The sequence below is a fragment of the Pecten maximus genome, chromosome 1, assembly GCF_902652985.1.
Source record: "Pecten maximus chromosome 1, xPecMax1.1, whole genome shotgun sequence".
NCBI lineage: Eukaryota > Metazoa > Mollusca > Bivalvia > Pectinida > Pectinidae > Pecten > Pecten maximus.
In genome coordinates, this window is record NC_047015.1 from 41001717 (window position 1) to 41018943 (window position 17227).

At 37.6% G+C, this 17227-nt stretch overlaps 1 protein-coding gene across 1 annotated transcript; it reads left to right on the forward strand.

The window, feature by feature from the left end:
• Positions 1–758: 758 nt before the first annotated feature.
• Positions 759–9232, forward strand: LOC117333867 (galactokinase-like; the record flags this gene model as incomplete). Its single annotated transcript, XM_033893289.1, is given in 5 exon segments — positions 759–1017; positions 1463–1644; positions 2054–2204; positions 2799–2961; positions 4654–9232. Coding segments are annotated over 5 exon segments (827 nt in total), but the record flags the coding sequence as incomplete, so codon positions are not given.
• Between the last annotated feature and the right edge of the window lie 7995 nt (positions 9233–17227).

Sequence of the window (17227 nt, forward strand, 5' to 3'; positions counted from 1 at the left end):
CTACCACCCACAAAAGATAAAACTGACCTTTCAATTTGATTATAATCTCATACTTTTCACACCTTGGTGTATATCACTGGTCATTTGTCTGATGAAAGTGACAGTCACCAAACATCATGAATGAAATCTTATACTGGTTGTGATATACTGAAGTCTGTTCACATGTTATGTTTGTTTTAAATCTGAAAGTAACACAGTCTTGACTGTCATTGATTTCTATTAAGTTCTTATTTTCCAATAACTTGAAATTCACCAAAAATTATGACCATTTTCCAAGAAAAGAGTTATTGGATACTGTTTTCTAGGATGGGATAAGATAAACATTTTTATTACATTTTTACCAGTGAAATATCAAAAATTATTCATTCTATGAAAGTGAAAATATCTCTTTTGCTGATTTGACCAATCAAATTAATGATTAGAAAATACCAAAATAATTGACCAATCAGAAAGCCTGACATATGTCAGCACCTGAACAGGGGGAACTACTTTTTTTGTTTATATCAGGCCTAGTTAGCATACGGGGTAGGTTTTTCGTTGATAAAAAATGTAATAAACAGAATATCTAACAGTGTCTTCAGTAATACCAAATATATTTCACTCGTGTGGCTAATATTTTGATATATATATATTATTGAAAAATATCAAAATATTAGCCCCACTCGTGAAATATATTTGGTATTACTGAAGTCACTGTTAGATATCCTCTATTTCTTACTTTTGTACAAGTACATGTAGATGATTTTTTTTCTCAACAGGAGACAATGTTGCATTCAACGCTGTCATCATCACATCAGTGCCTATCGGGGAAGGAGTTTCTAGCTCTGCTTCTATAGAGGTCGCGACCTACACTTTCCTAGAGGGTGTCACAGGGACGTTAGGACAGATGGACAAGAAGGACAAAGCATTAGCATGTCAGAAGGCAGAACACGAGTTCACAGGGATGCCCTGTGGTATCATGGACCAGTTCATATCTGTGATGGGTGAGAAAGATAATGCCCTCCTCATCGACTGCAGGTGAGAACACATCATGAGATAATTAGTACTGCCACAGTCTATAATTTCAACTGCTGTCAGATTGGTGCCAGTAGAAAATCAGAAATCTCTATGAATTTCATTGTTTAATTACATATACAGCAACGAGCACAAATGATCAGTGATACTGTACTTGTTCTGCAAAGTCTTCGGACCAGTCACATGGCTTCTGTCTCTAATGGCCTATGATAATGAAAAGGTATATGATATGTTGGCAATTCTCCTTCGGTAAATATAATTAATATGGGTTGTCATATTACTATATATGGACTCTTACCATGGAAACAGAGTACCAGTGTTGTTACATGGATTTCAGTTTTTGGAAAAAAACTCAGAAAAAATATAATAATATCTGTATAATATAATATACAATAAATCTGATAATTGAAGAAGTTTGAAAATGTTATGCGTGTCTTTTCATCTTTAGGTCAGTAGAAAGTCGCCTCGTAGCCATGAAGGACCCCAGTGTGGTCGTCCTGGTTACCAATTCTAATGTGAAACATGAGTTGACAGGAACAGAGTACCTAACCAGGCGGCGCCAGTGTGAACTCACTGCTAAACTCCTCAACAAGAAAAGTCTGAGAGAGGCTAACAAAGAAGATCTCAAGGGTACGTTATCCAAAGCCTCATTACAGAGGTCAAGGTCAATGCAAGAGTGCAGGTTTCTATGACAAATCATTCATGGTCCTGAAAGTGTTTGAAATGGTTGACACTTTAAGTTATGTTGCTTTGTTTACATTTCCAATGCCACAATAAAGTACACAGTAAAGTATCAAAGTATCAAATATATACATGTACAACATTTATAGTTGATATAAATGCCACAGCAAAACAGGTAAATGTCCAATTTCTTATAAAATCAATTCATGATCCTGTCTAGATTCAAAGGTATGTGTTTGATCACTAAAACCTGGATTATTTAGGAGTATTATATCAGTTACTTTACAAGCTATCACTTTTTATTATTTTTTTTTTAAAGCGAATTATTTCAGTAAAAAAATAATTTTGACTTTTACAGAGCTCAAAGATAAGGTTGACGATGAACATTTCCGAAGAGCAAGGCATGTTATTGGTGAAATCAAACGCACAGAAGAGGCTGCGACAGCTCTAGAGAGTGGTGACTATGTCAAGTTTGGGAAACTCATGGTAGAAAGTCACAATTCACTACGGTAAGTTGTACATGTACAATGTATTTAGAAACAGCTTACCGGTAATCTGACTAGATCCCTAAAGATATACATCTGGTGAAAACAACACAACTATATCGAATGAATGTCTCTGTGTCATATACATGCACTGTATTTGGTTGGGATTTGTGTTTAGTTCAATATCTTTGTTTTGACCTTACCTTATTTTGGAAAGTGTACACCTGTTCAAATACACATTTTCATTTTGTAAATAGCCTAAAATGCTTCTGATATAAATCTGATATCTGAATTCAGTTTTTTCAATGATATGAGGCAGAAAGACTTCAATGATACATCGTTTTCAATATTAGGTTTTTCTTTCAAATTGATGTTTCATGATTTAAGTTGATTTGAGTTTTAAGAGAACAGGGTTGAGCACAGATTTTTTTTCAACACAAAAATGGTGTCATGAATATAGTCCTTGGATCACTAATTAAAAAATCTTAAATACAAGGTGTGAAATTCACAAAACTTCTTATTCCAATTTCATACCAAATTCCTATGCCAGGAATATTGTATTTTGACCATTATCTGTACCGATCTCGTGCCTGTCAATAAAAACATATGTATTTACAGGGATGATTACGAGGTGTCTTGTCCCGAGCTTGACCAACTTGTGAAAGCTGCAATGGAAGTGGATGGAGTGTACGGGTCAAGAATGACCGGTGGAGGATTCGGTGGCTGTACAGTAACCTTGGTGAAGAAGAGTGAGGTTGATAAGGTCATGGAACATATACAGGTACAGTACAGACATGTTGGTATAAAAGACACCTAGATATATACAGGTACAGTAACATGTAGTATAAAGACCTATATACAGGTACAGTACAGACATGTTAGTATAAAAGACACCTCGATATATACAGGTACAGTACAGACATGTTAGTATAAAAGACACCTAGATATATACAGGTACAGTACAGACATGTTAGTATAAAAGACACCTAGATATATACAGGTACAGTACAGACATGTTAGTATAAAAGGACACCTAGATATATACAGGTACTGTACAGACATGTTAGTATAAAAGACACCTAGATATATACAGGTACCGTACAGACATGTTAGTATAAAAGACACCTCGACATATACAGGTACAGTACAGACATGTTAGTATAAAAGACACCTAGATATATACAGGTACAGTACAGACATGTTAGTATAAAAGACACCTCGACATATACAGGTACAGTACAGACATGTTAGTATAAAAGACACCTAGATATATACAGGTACTGTACAGACATGTTAGTATAAAAGACACCTCGACATATACAGGTACTGTACAGACATGTTAGTATAAAAGACACCTCGACATATACAGGTACAGTACAGACATGTTAGTATAAAAGACACCTAGACATATATAGGTATAGTACAGACATGTTAGTATAAAAGACACCTAGACATATACAGTTACTGTACAGACATGTTAGTATAAAAGACACCTAGATATATACAGGTACAGTACAGACATGTTAGTATAAAAGACACCTCGACATATACAGTTACTGTACAGACATGTTAGTATAAAAGACACCTTGATATATACAGGTACAGTACCTAGTGAGTACAGACATGTTAGTATAAAAGACACCTCGACATATACAGTTACTGTACAGACATGTTAGTATAAAAGACACCTAGATATATACAGGTACAGTACAGACATGTTAGTATAAAAGACACCTCGACATATACAGGTACAGTACAGACATGTTAGTATAAAAGACACCTCGATATATACAGGTATAGTACAGACATGTTAGTATAAAAGACACCTAGATATATACAGGTACAGTACAGACATGTTAGTATAAAAGACACCTCGACATATACAGGTACAGTACAGACATGTTAGTATAAAAGATACCTCGACATATACAGGTACCGTACAGAGTGAGTAGACATTTAGTATATAAGACTCAAATTCACAGGTTATATTTAGTTATCTCGAGCAGAAATCTGATGTAAGCACAACTCCTAGAATGTCATGTATGATAAAAGTGTAGTCGTAACTTAATTTACATAACAGAATCTTTCACTAGAGATTTCTTTATATAAAGTGGTGCAGACGTAAGATGATGGTGGGGATACTATGCTATACTGCATTTTTTCTTGTTTAGGTTAACATATACTGTAAACGTACATATTTTAGCGGTAATTTTATTTTAGCGCTTTTCGCGCTGGAAGCCTTGCGCTAAATTATGATTGCGCTAATTACTTTTTGTACGTTTTATTTCTATAGAAAGTTCTGTGGATGCGCTAATTCATCATTGCGCTAACTGACTAAAATCTGCAAATGCGCTAAAATTTGATTGCGCTAAAATAAGTACGTTTACAGTATGTGATATATGATGTTGTTTTTTTGTTATTGCTATGTTAAAGAAGACACACTGGACTTACTGATCGTTATTTTTCTCTACAGAAATGCTACAAAGGGAAGGCCACTTTCTATGTATGTGCAGCTGCAGAAGGAGCACGCCTGATCACACTGTGATTAGCACAGCCTGGCCAGTACACAGTCCTATATATCTACAAAAATATCTAAATATAGTGATACTTATAGTATTGGGTATGCTGGGAAATTGTATTGTAATAGATTGAAATTGGTGCGTATTTGAAATGACATAAACACCTCACAACATGATAATTATTTAGATAGGATGAAAGATTCCATAGTGTGCCTTATGTTAAATGAAACCATACTGTTAGGGATGTCATTTTGTTATATACAATTTATAACGGAACCGTACTGATAGGGACGACATCGTCTTGTCCTGTACAATGAAACCTTACTGGTAGGATGTCATTTTGTTATATATAACGGAACCGTACTGATAGGGACATCGTCTTGTCCTGTACAATGAAACCTTACTGGTAGGACGTCGTTCTGTTATATATAACGGAACCGTACTGATAGGGACATCGTCTTGTCCTGTACAATGAAACCTTACTGGTAGGACGTCGTTCTGTTATATATAACGGAACCGTACTGATAGGGACGTCGTCTTGTCCTGTACAATGAAACCTCACTGGTAGGACGTCGTTCTGTTATATATAATGGAACCGTACTGATAGGGACATCGTCTTGTCCTGTACAATGAAACCTTACTGGTAGGACGTCGTTCTGTTATATATAACGGAACCGTACTGATAGGGACGTCGTCTTGTCCTGTACAATGAAACCTTACTGGTAGGACGTCGTTCTGTTATGTAAAATAGAACCTTACTAGTATGGAGATTTCTCTCTATTTACAATAGAATCTCACAGCTGTGTACAAGTTTTCATATTAATCAATGTAACCTCACTAATCTTACTTTTGAATTTTACACTGGTATTTGTAGATCTAAATATTTTAAACTGTTTACAGTCGAATCTTGATAAGCTGGACAGTTTTACTTGTACAATAGAATCTCAGTGTTGTGGAAATTTCTCCCTATTTACTATTGAATCTCTTTAGTCTGAACATTTTCTCCTATTTATAGCAGAACCTCTCTAGTCTGAACCTCCCTATTTAAAATAGAACCTCTCTAGTCTGGATTAGTCACTTTATAGCTGAATCTCTCTAGTCTGGACATTACCTGTTTACTGTGGAACTTCCCTAATCTGGACATTTTTACCTTTTCTAGTGTTATCTAGGTAATGGATTTGTTTCTGTTACATTTAGACTATTATGATTTGTATTGTTGAACAAAGAAATGAAGTGGCAGCTCACTGGTTCCAGTGTTGGGAGATATGTGCCTGATACAATCCATTATAAACAACGATATATCCAGTTGATACCACAGGGGCTTCACATGTTCTTATTACAGTAAAATCTGTTTTAAACGTTTTCCTTGAGGCTCAATAATTAAAACGTTATATCCGGAAAATGTTATAAGCAATCCATACAAAATGTGACCTGTCATTATCAACAGAAAATACTTACATACAACGGTAAAGTGGTAATGTATTTTGATGTACCTAGAATGAAATAATCACATATGATTTAATATTTAACATGAGGGCCCAACCCCGAGATTGATTATAATTGATAATTTTAAGTGATCTTTGGGTCAAACCCTGGGGATACTTATTTCACTGTGGGTCAAAGAGTATGTCAAGACCCTGTGGTATTTTTTTTTATAGACAGTCTTTGATATACAAATATGATTAATATACACCACGTGTTCAGTAATGCATATTCCTTGTTTTGTTTTCAGTTAGGTCTTTTAACAATTAGACATAGTTGTAGAAAGATTTATAAATGAAAAACTAAAAAAGATAGGATAACCATCGTCTTGTCCTTTTTAGTTACAGTAAAGTCTTGGGTGGATATCATACGGTATTAATTAAAGATCCTTACTACCTCTCTTGGAAGGATACATGTATCTTGTGGTATTCATTAAAGATCCTTACTACGACTCTTGGTTGAATATTTTCTGGTATTCATTAAAGATCCTTACTACCACTGTTGGTTGAATATACGTGTATTATGGTATACAACACAGATTCTTACAATTAGAACCAAAACAAATGAAATCCACAAATATGGAAGAATCAAAATGAAGTGATTTAAAAGAATTATAAGTTTGACTAATGAGAATAATATTTAAAAGACAAGTGTGTCAGGAGTTAGTCTGGTTGTAAAGGAGGTTGTGTTAACTGGTTCAATATACAAAGCTACACTAATGTTTTAAATCATTAATATATTCAGTAGTCATACAGTGCAATAAGTCACAATGATCAATTATCTCTCTATTTTTCAGTGTTGTTTTTCAGTTTTGTAGAAGTGTAGTAATTTTTAGTCGTTTTATAAAGGGTTAGATCTATAGTGTGACCGTCATATTACCTTTTGGGTTGTTGTAGCCTGAATATAACATAGTCACAAGAATAGTCCAGTATTGTGTATACTTATACAGAATTTTACAAGGTTTCCCAACACTGCTCATTGAGGTTTGTGTTTATTAGGGCTATCATTTGTTATAGCTAGAGTATGTTTTGATTTTTATGGCCAACATCCGTAGATATAAAGAGAAAAAAATGACCTGGCAAGTGATAGCTTAAAACTTGAGTAAATATTTCCCCTCTTTGGATGAAATCATTCAAATATATAGAAATATAAACATATATAAATTGATTTTCTGATGTCTACAGAAAAAATTGTTTGACATTCATAAAACTATGTAAGAGTTTGATTCATAAGTTGAAAATTGATCTATGATTGCGATGTTTGTATATCTAAAGTGCTGTAGGAACAATTCCAGAAAAGAGGTTTCCCATTTTCAGTAGTTTGCTGAAGAAGTTGCCCAGAAATGGACAGGGGTCAGGGTTTTGTTGATTGTTGTTTATTTTTTACAAAGAAAGGAACAAGACTCAGTTATATGACAAAGGAAGCTTACTTTCACTTTCAGTTATATGTTGTTACTGTTAAGTCTTTATATAGATATTTGTTTATTTCCCTCACTATAAGAACACTTGATTGTAGATTTATGCATGTACGGAATCTCAGGTTCAGATTATAGCTATGTACATTTATTTTACATACAGATACCAAAACAATAATGTTCTTTGTATTATTAAAACAAGTTTACATGTTTTATGAGATATTTTATAAGTGTTGTACATGTACATTGTATTGGAGAATGAAATGATAGGGCTACCATCACAGGGGTTCATTGAACAACGAGATTATCTCCAGAGGAACATGAGTACAAGACTGTGTCTGAACAGTTCTGAAGTCTTTATAAAATAATGAATATGTTACATGGTTAGAGATGTAATGATATGTATAACCTGGTTAGAGATGTAATGACATGTTTAACCTGGTTAGAGATGTATTGACATGTTTAACCTGGTTAGAGATGTAATGATGTTACCTGGTTAGAGATGTAATGACATGTTTTATCTGGTTAGAGATGTAATGACATGTTTAACCTGGTTAGAGATGTAGTGACTTGTTACATGGTTAGAGATGTAATGACATATTTTACCTGGTTAGAGATGTAATGACATGTTTAACCTGGTTAGAGATGTAATGACATGTTTAACCTGGTTAGAGATGTAATGGCATGTTTAACCTGGTTAGAGATGTAATGACATGTTTAACCTGGTTAGAGATGTAATGACATGTTTAACCTGGTTAGAGATGTAATGACATGTTTAACCTGGTTAGAGATTTAATGACATGTTTACCTGGTTAGAGATGTAATGACATGTTTAACCTGGTTAGAGATGTAATGATGTTTTACCTGGTTAGACATGTAATGACATGTTTAACCTGGTTAGAGATGTAATGATGTTTTACCTGGTTAGAGATGTAATGACATGTTTTACCTGATTAGAGATAATGAACTTATTACCTGGTCAGAGATGTAATAATGTAAGTGTTACCTGGTTAGAGATGTAATGATGAACTTGTTACCAGGTTGGATATGTAATAATGTACTTGTTACCTGGTCAGAAATGTAATGATGTACTTGTTATCTCGTTAGAGATGTAATAATGTACTTGTTACCTGGTCAGAGATGTAATAGTGTACTTGTTATCTCGTTAGAGATGTAATGATGAACTTGTTACCTGGTTAGATATGTAATGATGAACTTGTTATCTCGTTAGAGATGTAATGATGAACTTGTTACCTGGTTAGATATATGTAATAATGTACTTGTTACCTGGTCAGAAATGTAATAGTGTACTTGTTATCTCGTTAGAGATGTAATGATGAACTTGTTACCTGGTTAGATATGTAATAATGTACTTATTACCTGGTCAGAAATGTAATAGTGTAATAGTGTACTTGTGTACTTGTTATCTGGTTAGAGATGTAATGATGTACTTGTTATCTCGTTAGAGATGTAATGATGTACTTTTTAGTATTGACATGGTGAGATATGTATTATTAAAATGTTTTCTGATGAGAGAAGATTAATTAATCGCCAGAGATATACATTTTGTTGGTAAAAACCTAAATTATGTTTAGTATCTCATTCCAATTGTATTAATAAAATCCTGTATCACTTAATGCCTGACCATTGTTCTGTCATTGATGAATCAATTTTATACATTGGTTTTATAACAAAAGTGAAAACACTTGCGAAGTTTTTCTGTATAGCCATCAAGAAATCAGCTTGGAATAGAATTTGTCCACTTACCATAAAAAATAACATTGGATGGATCTGAATATAGAGTTTTATATTGTTTTTCCAAGTGTAACCTGATATGAAAGACAAATATGTGTTCACAGGCAACACTAGTGGCTGTCCTTAACATACTAAATTGATATGGTTGAATAAGGAACTCATCATGGTGTCCTTCATTTTTAAGATCAAGGTCAAGCATATCTTACTTAGCCTCCATTTCATATCTCTAGTTCCAAAGACTGTTTCAGGTGACAACCTATGCATACTTACTTTGATATAGGGATTACTCTTCTTTGGGGCAAACTTTCACCTACAATTATCAAATTTTACAAAACAGCAACTCTTGGGAGTACCGGGAAATTTTGTACAGATTTGTATTTATTGATTACACTTTGCCCTCCATTAGTTCAGAGAGACACTTTACAGAAAAAAATTGTAGTTGAATATTGTAATTTTTGTCTGATAACTTTTTATCATAATAATTTGATCGTCCATCGATATTCAATCAGTTATTGACAATAAGAATACTGAAAAAACAACATTTTTGCAATATTAGGTTTCTTTTTCGAAATTGCTATATATTGGGAACATTTTTTTCACAGAACAAACTTGCTTTGATGGGATAAATTTTTGATACCATAGAAGCCAAAATAGTTTATACCTTTTTTGTGCTTGGAAGTGGATGCTTCACCATAGGCAGAATAATTGACTCTTTATTAGCTCACCTGGACCAAAGGTCCGGTGAGCTTATGTCATGGTGCGTCGTCCGTCAACATTTGCTTCAAATCGCTACTAGTCAAAAAGTTCTTATTGGATTTTTACCAAATTTGGTCAGAAACATCCTTGGCGGAAGGGGATCAGAATTTGCATAAATGGTGAATCTGACCCCCAAGGGGACAAATGGGTGGGGCCCAATAGGGGAAATAGAGGTAATTCCTTTAAATCACTACTAGTCATAAAGTTATGAATGGATTTGAACCCAATTTGGTCAGAAACATCCTCTGGGGAAGGGAAACAGATTTTGCATAAATGGTGACCCTGACCCCCGAGGGGCCAAAGGGGCAGGGCCCCATAGGGAAAATAGAGGTAATTCCTTCATATTGCTACTAGTCATAAAGTTATGAATGGATTTGAACCCAATTTAGTCAGAAACATCCTCTGGGGAAGGGGAACAGATTTTGCATAGTCATAAATTAATGAATGCATGTTCTAAAAACAATTCTTGAGGTCTTTCAGACCCTAAGAGAGTCTGGACTTCGTTATTTCTTTAAAGCAGTTGGAATTCCCACACTATAACCATATATAGCATGGTTTGAGATTTACAAATAAAACGAATTTAACACGAACATTAGTTTGACATTTGGTCTAATTCAACCAGGTGAACGATACAGGCCCCATGAGCCTCTTGTTTTTAATATTGAATTCTGATAAGAGAAGGATAACTATGGACTGCTCGCTTCCTGTTTCGGTAGGAGGACTTTTAATGACTTAAAAATATTAACAGTACAATGTGTAGACCATCAGGAGGCCCAGAGGGCCTGAATCTCTCACATGGTCAGTTAGGAATTATGACAAAATTACCACAAAGTATTTCAAATTTTCATGTTTACCCTTAAGATGGAGGTGCGCATACAAGAGCAGGTGTGCTTATTCCATCAAATATGGTAATTATATATCGGCTTAAATCACAAAGTGCTGGAACGACCGGAAATTTCATTCATTTTGATCAGAATTGAAAGTTACAAAACCTATGTTTGCCACCTAAATTCAGAAAAACAATGTTTTTATCAGTAAGGAACAAATACTAGTATCCTATACAAATTAATAGTAAATCCTTTTTTTACTTATACATTACCAAATATTTGATCACTCAAGGTTGAGGAGCCAGTATCTCTCGGTTATAGAATCAGGTACCACAAATTAAACAGGAAAAAAAAATGTTCCTGACAATTTCATTGTCCGTTTCACTTGACCATCAATATATCCCTTTGGAAAATGTTATTTGAAATTGATTGATATCAATTTCTCTGGTGAGAATTTAATCAGTTAATAATTAGATATCAGGAATTCAACAGTGAGAAAGCAAGTCATGGAATTGGTTAATCAACACCTGAGTCCTGAAAACATAGGTAATGTTGGCATCAGCTGGTTTACAGCTGTGTGTGACAGGGTTTAGTCTGACACTACAGACAGTTTACAGCTGTGTGTGACAGTGTTTAGTCTGACACTACAGACAGTTTACAGCTGTGTGTGACAGGGTTCAGTCTGACACTACAGACAGTTTACAGCTGTGTGTGACAGGGTTTAGTCCAACACTACAGACAGTTTACAGATGTGTGTGACAGGGTTTAGTCTAACACTACAGACAGTTTACAGCTGTGTGTGACAGGGTTTAGTCCAACACTACAGTCAGTTTACAGCCATGTGTGACAGTGTTTAGTCTGACACTACAGACAGTTTACAGCCGTGTGTGACAGGGTTTAGTCTGACACTACAGACAGTTTACAGCTGTGTGTGACAGGGTTTAGTCCAACACTACAGACAGTTTACAGTTGTGTGTGACAGGGTTTAGTCTGACACTACAGACAGTTTACAGCTGTGTGTGACAGGGCTTAGTCTGACACTACAGACAGTTTACAGTTGTGTGTGACAGGGTTTAGTCTAACACTACAGACAGTTTACAGCTGTGTGTGACAGGGTTTAGTCTAACACTACAGACAGTTTACAGCTGTGTGTGACAGGGTTTAGTCTGACACTACAGACAGTTTACAGCTGTGTGTGACAGGGTTTAGTCTAACACTACACACAGTTTACAGTTGTGTGTGACAGGATTTAGTCTAATATTACAGACAGTTTACAGCTGTGTGTGACAGGGTTTAGTCTGACACTACAGACAGTTTACAGTTGTGTGTGACAGGGTTTAGTCTAACACTACAGACAGTTTACAGCTGTGTGACAGGGTTAGTCCAACACTACAGACAGTTTACAGTTGTGTGTGACAGGGTTTAGTCTAACACTACAGACAGTTTACAGCTGTGTGTGACAGGGTTTAGTCTGACACTACAGACAGTTTACAGCTGTGTGTGACAGGGTTTAGTCTATCACTACAGACAGTTTACAGCTGTGTGTGACAGGGTTTAGTCTGACACTACAGACAGTTTACAGCTGTGTGTGACAGGGTTTAGTCCAACACTACCGACAGTTTACAGCTGTGTGTGACAGGGTTTAGTCTGACACTACAGACAGTTTACAGCTGTGTGTGACAGGGTTTAGTCTATCACTACAGACAGTTTACAGCTGTGTGTGACAGGGTTTAGTCTGACACTACAGACAGTTTACAGCTGTGTGTGACAGGGTTTAGTCTGACACTACAGACAGTTTACAGCTGTGTGTGACAGGGTTTAGTCTGACACTACAGACAGTTTACAGCTGTGTGTGACAGGGTTTAGTCTAACACTACAGACAGTTTACAGCTGTGTGTGACAGGGTTTAGTCCAACACTACAGACAGTTTACAGCTGTGTGTGACAGGGTTTAGTCCAACACTACAGACAGTTTACAGCTGTGTGTGACAGGGTTAGTCCAACACTACACACAGTTTACAGCTGTGTGTGACAGGGTTTAGTCTGACACTACAGACAGTTTACAGCTGTGTGTGACAGGGTTTAGTCTGACACTACAGACAGTTTACAGCTGTGTGTGACAGGGTTTAGTCTAACACTACAGACAGTTTACAGCTGTGTGTGACAGGGTTTAGTCCAACACTACAGACAGTTTACAGCTGTGTGTGACAGGGTTTAGTCCAACACTACAGTCAGTTTACAGCCATGTGTGACAGTGTTTAGTCTGACACTACAGACAGTTTACAGCCGTGTGTGACAGGGTTTAGTCTGACACTACAGACAGTTTACAGCTGTGTGTGACAGGGTTTAGTCCAACACTACAGACAGTTTACAGTTGTGTGTGACAGGGTTTAGTCTGACACTACAGACAGTTTACAGCTGTGTGTGACAGGGCTTAGTCTGACACTACAGACAGTTTACAGTTGTGTGTGACAGGGTTTAGTCTAACACTACAGACAGTTTACAGCTGTGTGTGACAGGGTTTAGTCTAACACTACAGACAGTTTACAGCTGTGTGTGACAGGGTTTAGTCTAACACTACACACAGTTTACAGTTGTGTGTGACAGGATTTAGTCTAATATTACAGACAGTTTACAGCTGTGTGTGACAGGGTTTAGTCTGACACTACAGACAGTTTACAGTTGTGTGTGACAGGGTTTAGTCTAACACTACAGACAGTTTACAGCTGTGTGACAGGGTTAGTCCAACACTACAGACAGTTTACAGTTGTGTGTGACAGGGTTTAGTCTAACACTACAGACAGTTTACAGCTGTGTGTGACAGGGTTTAGTCTGACACTACAGACAGTTTACAGCTGTGTGTGACAGGGTTTAGTCTATCACTACAGACAGTTTACAGCTGTGTGTGACAGGGTTTAGTCTGACACTACAGACAGTTTACAGCTGTGTGTGACAGGGTTTAGTCCAACACTACCGACAGTTTACAGCTGTGTGTGACAGGGTTTAGTCTGACACTACAGACAGTTTACAGCTGTGTGTGACAGGGTTTAGTCTATCACTACAGACAGTTTACAGCTGTGTGTGACAGGGTTTAGTCTGACACTACAGACAGTTTACAGCTGTGTGTGACAGGGTTTAGTCTGACACTACAGACAGTTTACAGCTGTGTGTGACAGGGTTTAGTCTGACACTACAGACAGTTTACAGCTGTGTGTGACAGGGTTTAGTCTAACACTACAGACAGTTTACAGCTGTGTGTGACAGGGTTTAGTCCAACACTACAGACAGTTTACAGCTGTGTGTGACAGGGTTTAGTCCAACACTACAGACAGTTTACAGCTGTGTGTGACAGGGTTAGTCCAACACTACACACAGTTTACAGCTGTGTGTGACAGGGTTTAGTCTGACACTACAGACAGTTTACAGCTGTGTGTGACAGGGTTTAGTCTGACACTACAGACAGTTTACAGCTGTGTGTGACAGGGTTTAGTCTAACACTACAGACAGTTTACAGCTGTGTGTGACAGGGTTTAGTCCAACACTACAGACAGTTTACAGCTGTGTGTGACAGGGTTTAGTCCAACACTACAGACAGTTTACAGCTGTGTGTGACAGGGTTTAGTCTGACACTACAGATAGTTTACAGCCATGTGTGACAGGGTTTAGTCTGACACTACAGACAGTTTACAGCTGTGTGTGACAGGGTTTAGTCCAACACTACAGACAGTTTACAGCTGTGTGTGACAGGGTTTAGTCCAACACTACAGACAGTTTACAGCTGTGTGTGACAGGGTTTAGTCCAACACTACAGACAGTTTACAGCTGTGTGTGACAGGGTTTAGTCTAACACTACACACAGTTTACAGTTGTGTGTGACAGGATTTAGTCTAATATTACAGACAGTTTACAGCTGTGTGTGACAGTGTTTAGTCTGACACTACAGACAGTTTACAGCTGTGTGACAGGGTTAGTCCAACACTACACACAGTTTACAGCTGTGTGTGACAGGGTTTAGTCTAACACTACAGACAGTTTACAGCTGTGTGTGACAGGGTTTAGTCTGACACTACAGACAGTTTACAGCTGTGTGTGACAGGGTTTAGTCCAACACTACAGACAGTTTACAGCTGTGTGTGACAGGGTTTAGTCCAACACTACAGACAGTTTACAGCTGTGTGTGACAGGGTTTAGTCCAACACTACAGATAGTTTACAGCTGTGTGTGACAGGGTTTAGTCTGACACTACAGACAGTTTACAGCTGTGTGTGACAGGGATTAGTCCAACACTACAGTCAGTTTACAGCTGTGTGTGACAGGGTTTAGTCTAACACTACAGACAGTTTACAGCCGTGTGTGACAGGGTTTAGTCTAACACTACAGACAGTTTACAGCTGTGTGTGACAGGGTTTAGTCTAACACTAGACAGTTTACAGCTGTGTGTGACAGGGTTAGTCCAACACTACACACAGTTTACAGCTGTGTGTGACAGGGTTTAGTCTAACACTACAGACAGTTTACAGCTGTGTGTGACAGGGTTTAGTCTGACACTACAGACAGTTTACAGCTGTGTGTGACAGGGTTTAGTCTATCACTACAGACAGTTTACAGCTGTGTGTGACAGGGTTTAGTCTGACACTACAGACAGTTTACAGCTGTGTGTGACAGGGTTTAGTCCAACACTACCGACAGTTTACAGCTGTGTGTGACAGGGTTTAGTCTGACACTACAGACAGTTTACAGCTGTGTGTGACAGGGTTTAGTCTATCACTACAGACAGTTTACAGCTGTGTGTGACAGGGTTTAGTCTGACACTACAGACAGTTTACAGCTGTGTGTGACAGGGTTTAGTCCAACACTACCGACAGTTTACAGCTGTGTGTGACAGGGTTTAGTCCAACACTACCGACAGTTTACAGCTGTGTGTGACATGGTTTAGTCTGACACTACAGACAGTTTACAGCTGTGTGTGACAGGGTTAGTCCAACACTACACACAGTTTACAGCTGTGTGTGACAGGGTTTAGTCTGACACTACAGACAGTTTACAGCTGTGTGTGACAGGGTTTAGTCTGACACTACAGACAGTTTACAGCTGTGTGTGACAGGGTTTAGTCTAACACTACAGACAGTTTACAGCTGTGTGTGACAGGGTTTAGTCCAACACTACAGACAGTTTACAGCTGTGTGTGACAGGGTTTAGTCCAACACTACAGACAGTTTACAGCTGTGTGTGACAGGGTTAGTCCAACACTACACACAGTTTACAGCTGTGTGTGACAGGGTTTAGTCTGACACTACAGACAGTTTACAGCTGTGTGTGACAGGGTTTAGTCTGACACTACAGACAGTTTACAGCTGTGTGTGACAGGTTTTAGTCTAACACTACAGACAGTTTACAGCTGTGTGTGACAGGGTTTAGTCCAACACTACAGACAGTTTACAGCTGTGTGTGACAGGGTTTAGTCCAACACTACAGACAGTTTACAGCTGTGTGTGACAGGGTTTAGTCTGACACTACAGATAGTTTACAGCCATGTGTGACAGGGTTTAGTCCAACACTACAGACAGTTTACAGCTGTGTGTGACAGGGTTTAGTCCAACACTACAGACAGTTTACAGCTGTGTGTGACAGGGTTTAGTCCAACACTACAGACAGTTTACAGCTGTGTGTGACAGGGTTTAGTCCAACACTACAGACAGTTTACAGCTGTGTGTGACAGGGTTTAGTCTAACACTACACACAGTTTACAGTTGTGTGTGACAGGATTTAGTCTAATATTACAGACAGTTTACAGCTGTGTGTGACAGTGTTTAGTCTGACACTACAGACAGTTTACAGCTGTGTGACAGGGTTAGTCCAACACTACACACAGTTTACAGCTGTGTGTGACAGGGTTTAGTCTAACACTACAGACAGTTTACAGCTGTGTGTGACAGGGTTTAGTCTGACACTACAGACAGTTTACAGCTGTGTGTGACAGGGTTTAGTCCAACACTACAGACAGTTTACAGCTGTGTGTGACAGGGTTTAGTCCAACACTACAGACAGTTTACAGCTGTGTGTGACAGGGTTTAGTCCAACACTACAGATAGTTTACAGCTGTGTGTGACAGGGTTTAGTCTGACACTACAGATAGTTTACAGCCATGTGTGACAGGGTTTAGTCTGACACTACAGACAGTTTACAGCTGTGTGTGACAGGGTTTAGTCCAACACTACAGACAGTTTACAGCTGTGTGTGACAGGGTTTAGTCCAACACTACAGACAGTTTACAGCTGTGTGTGACAGGGTTTAG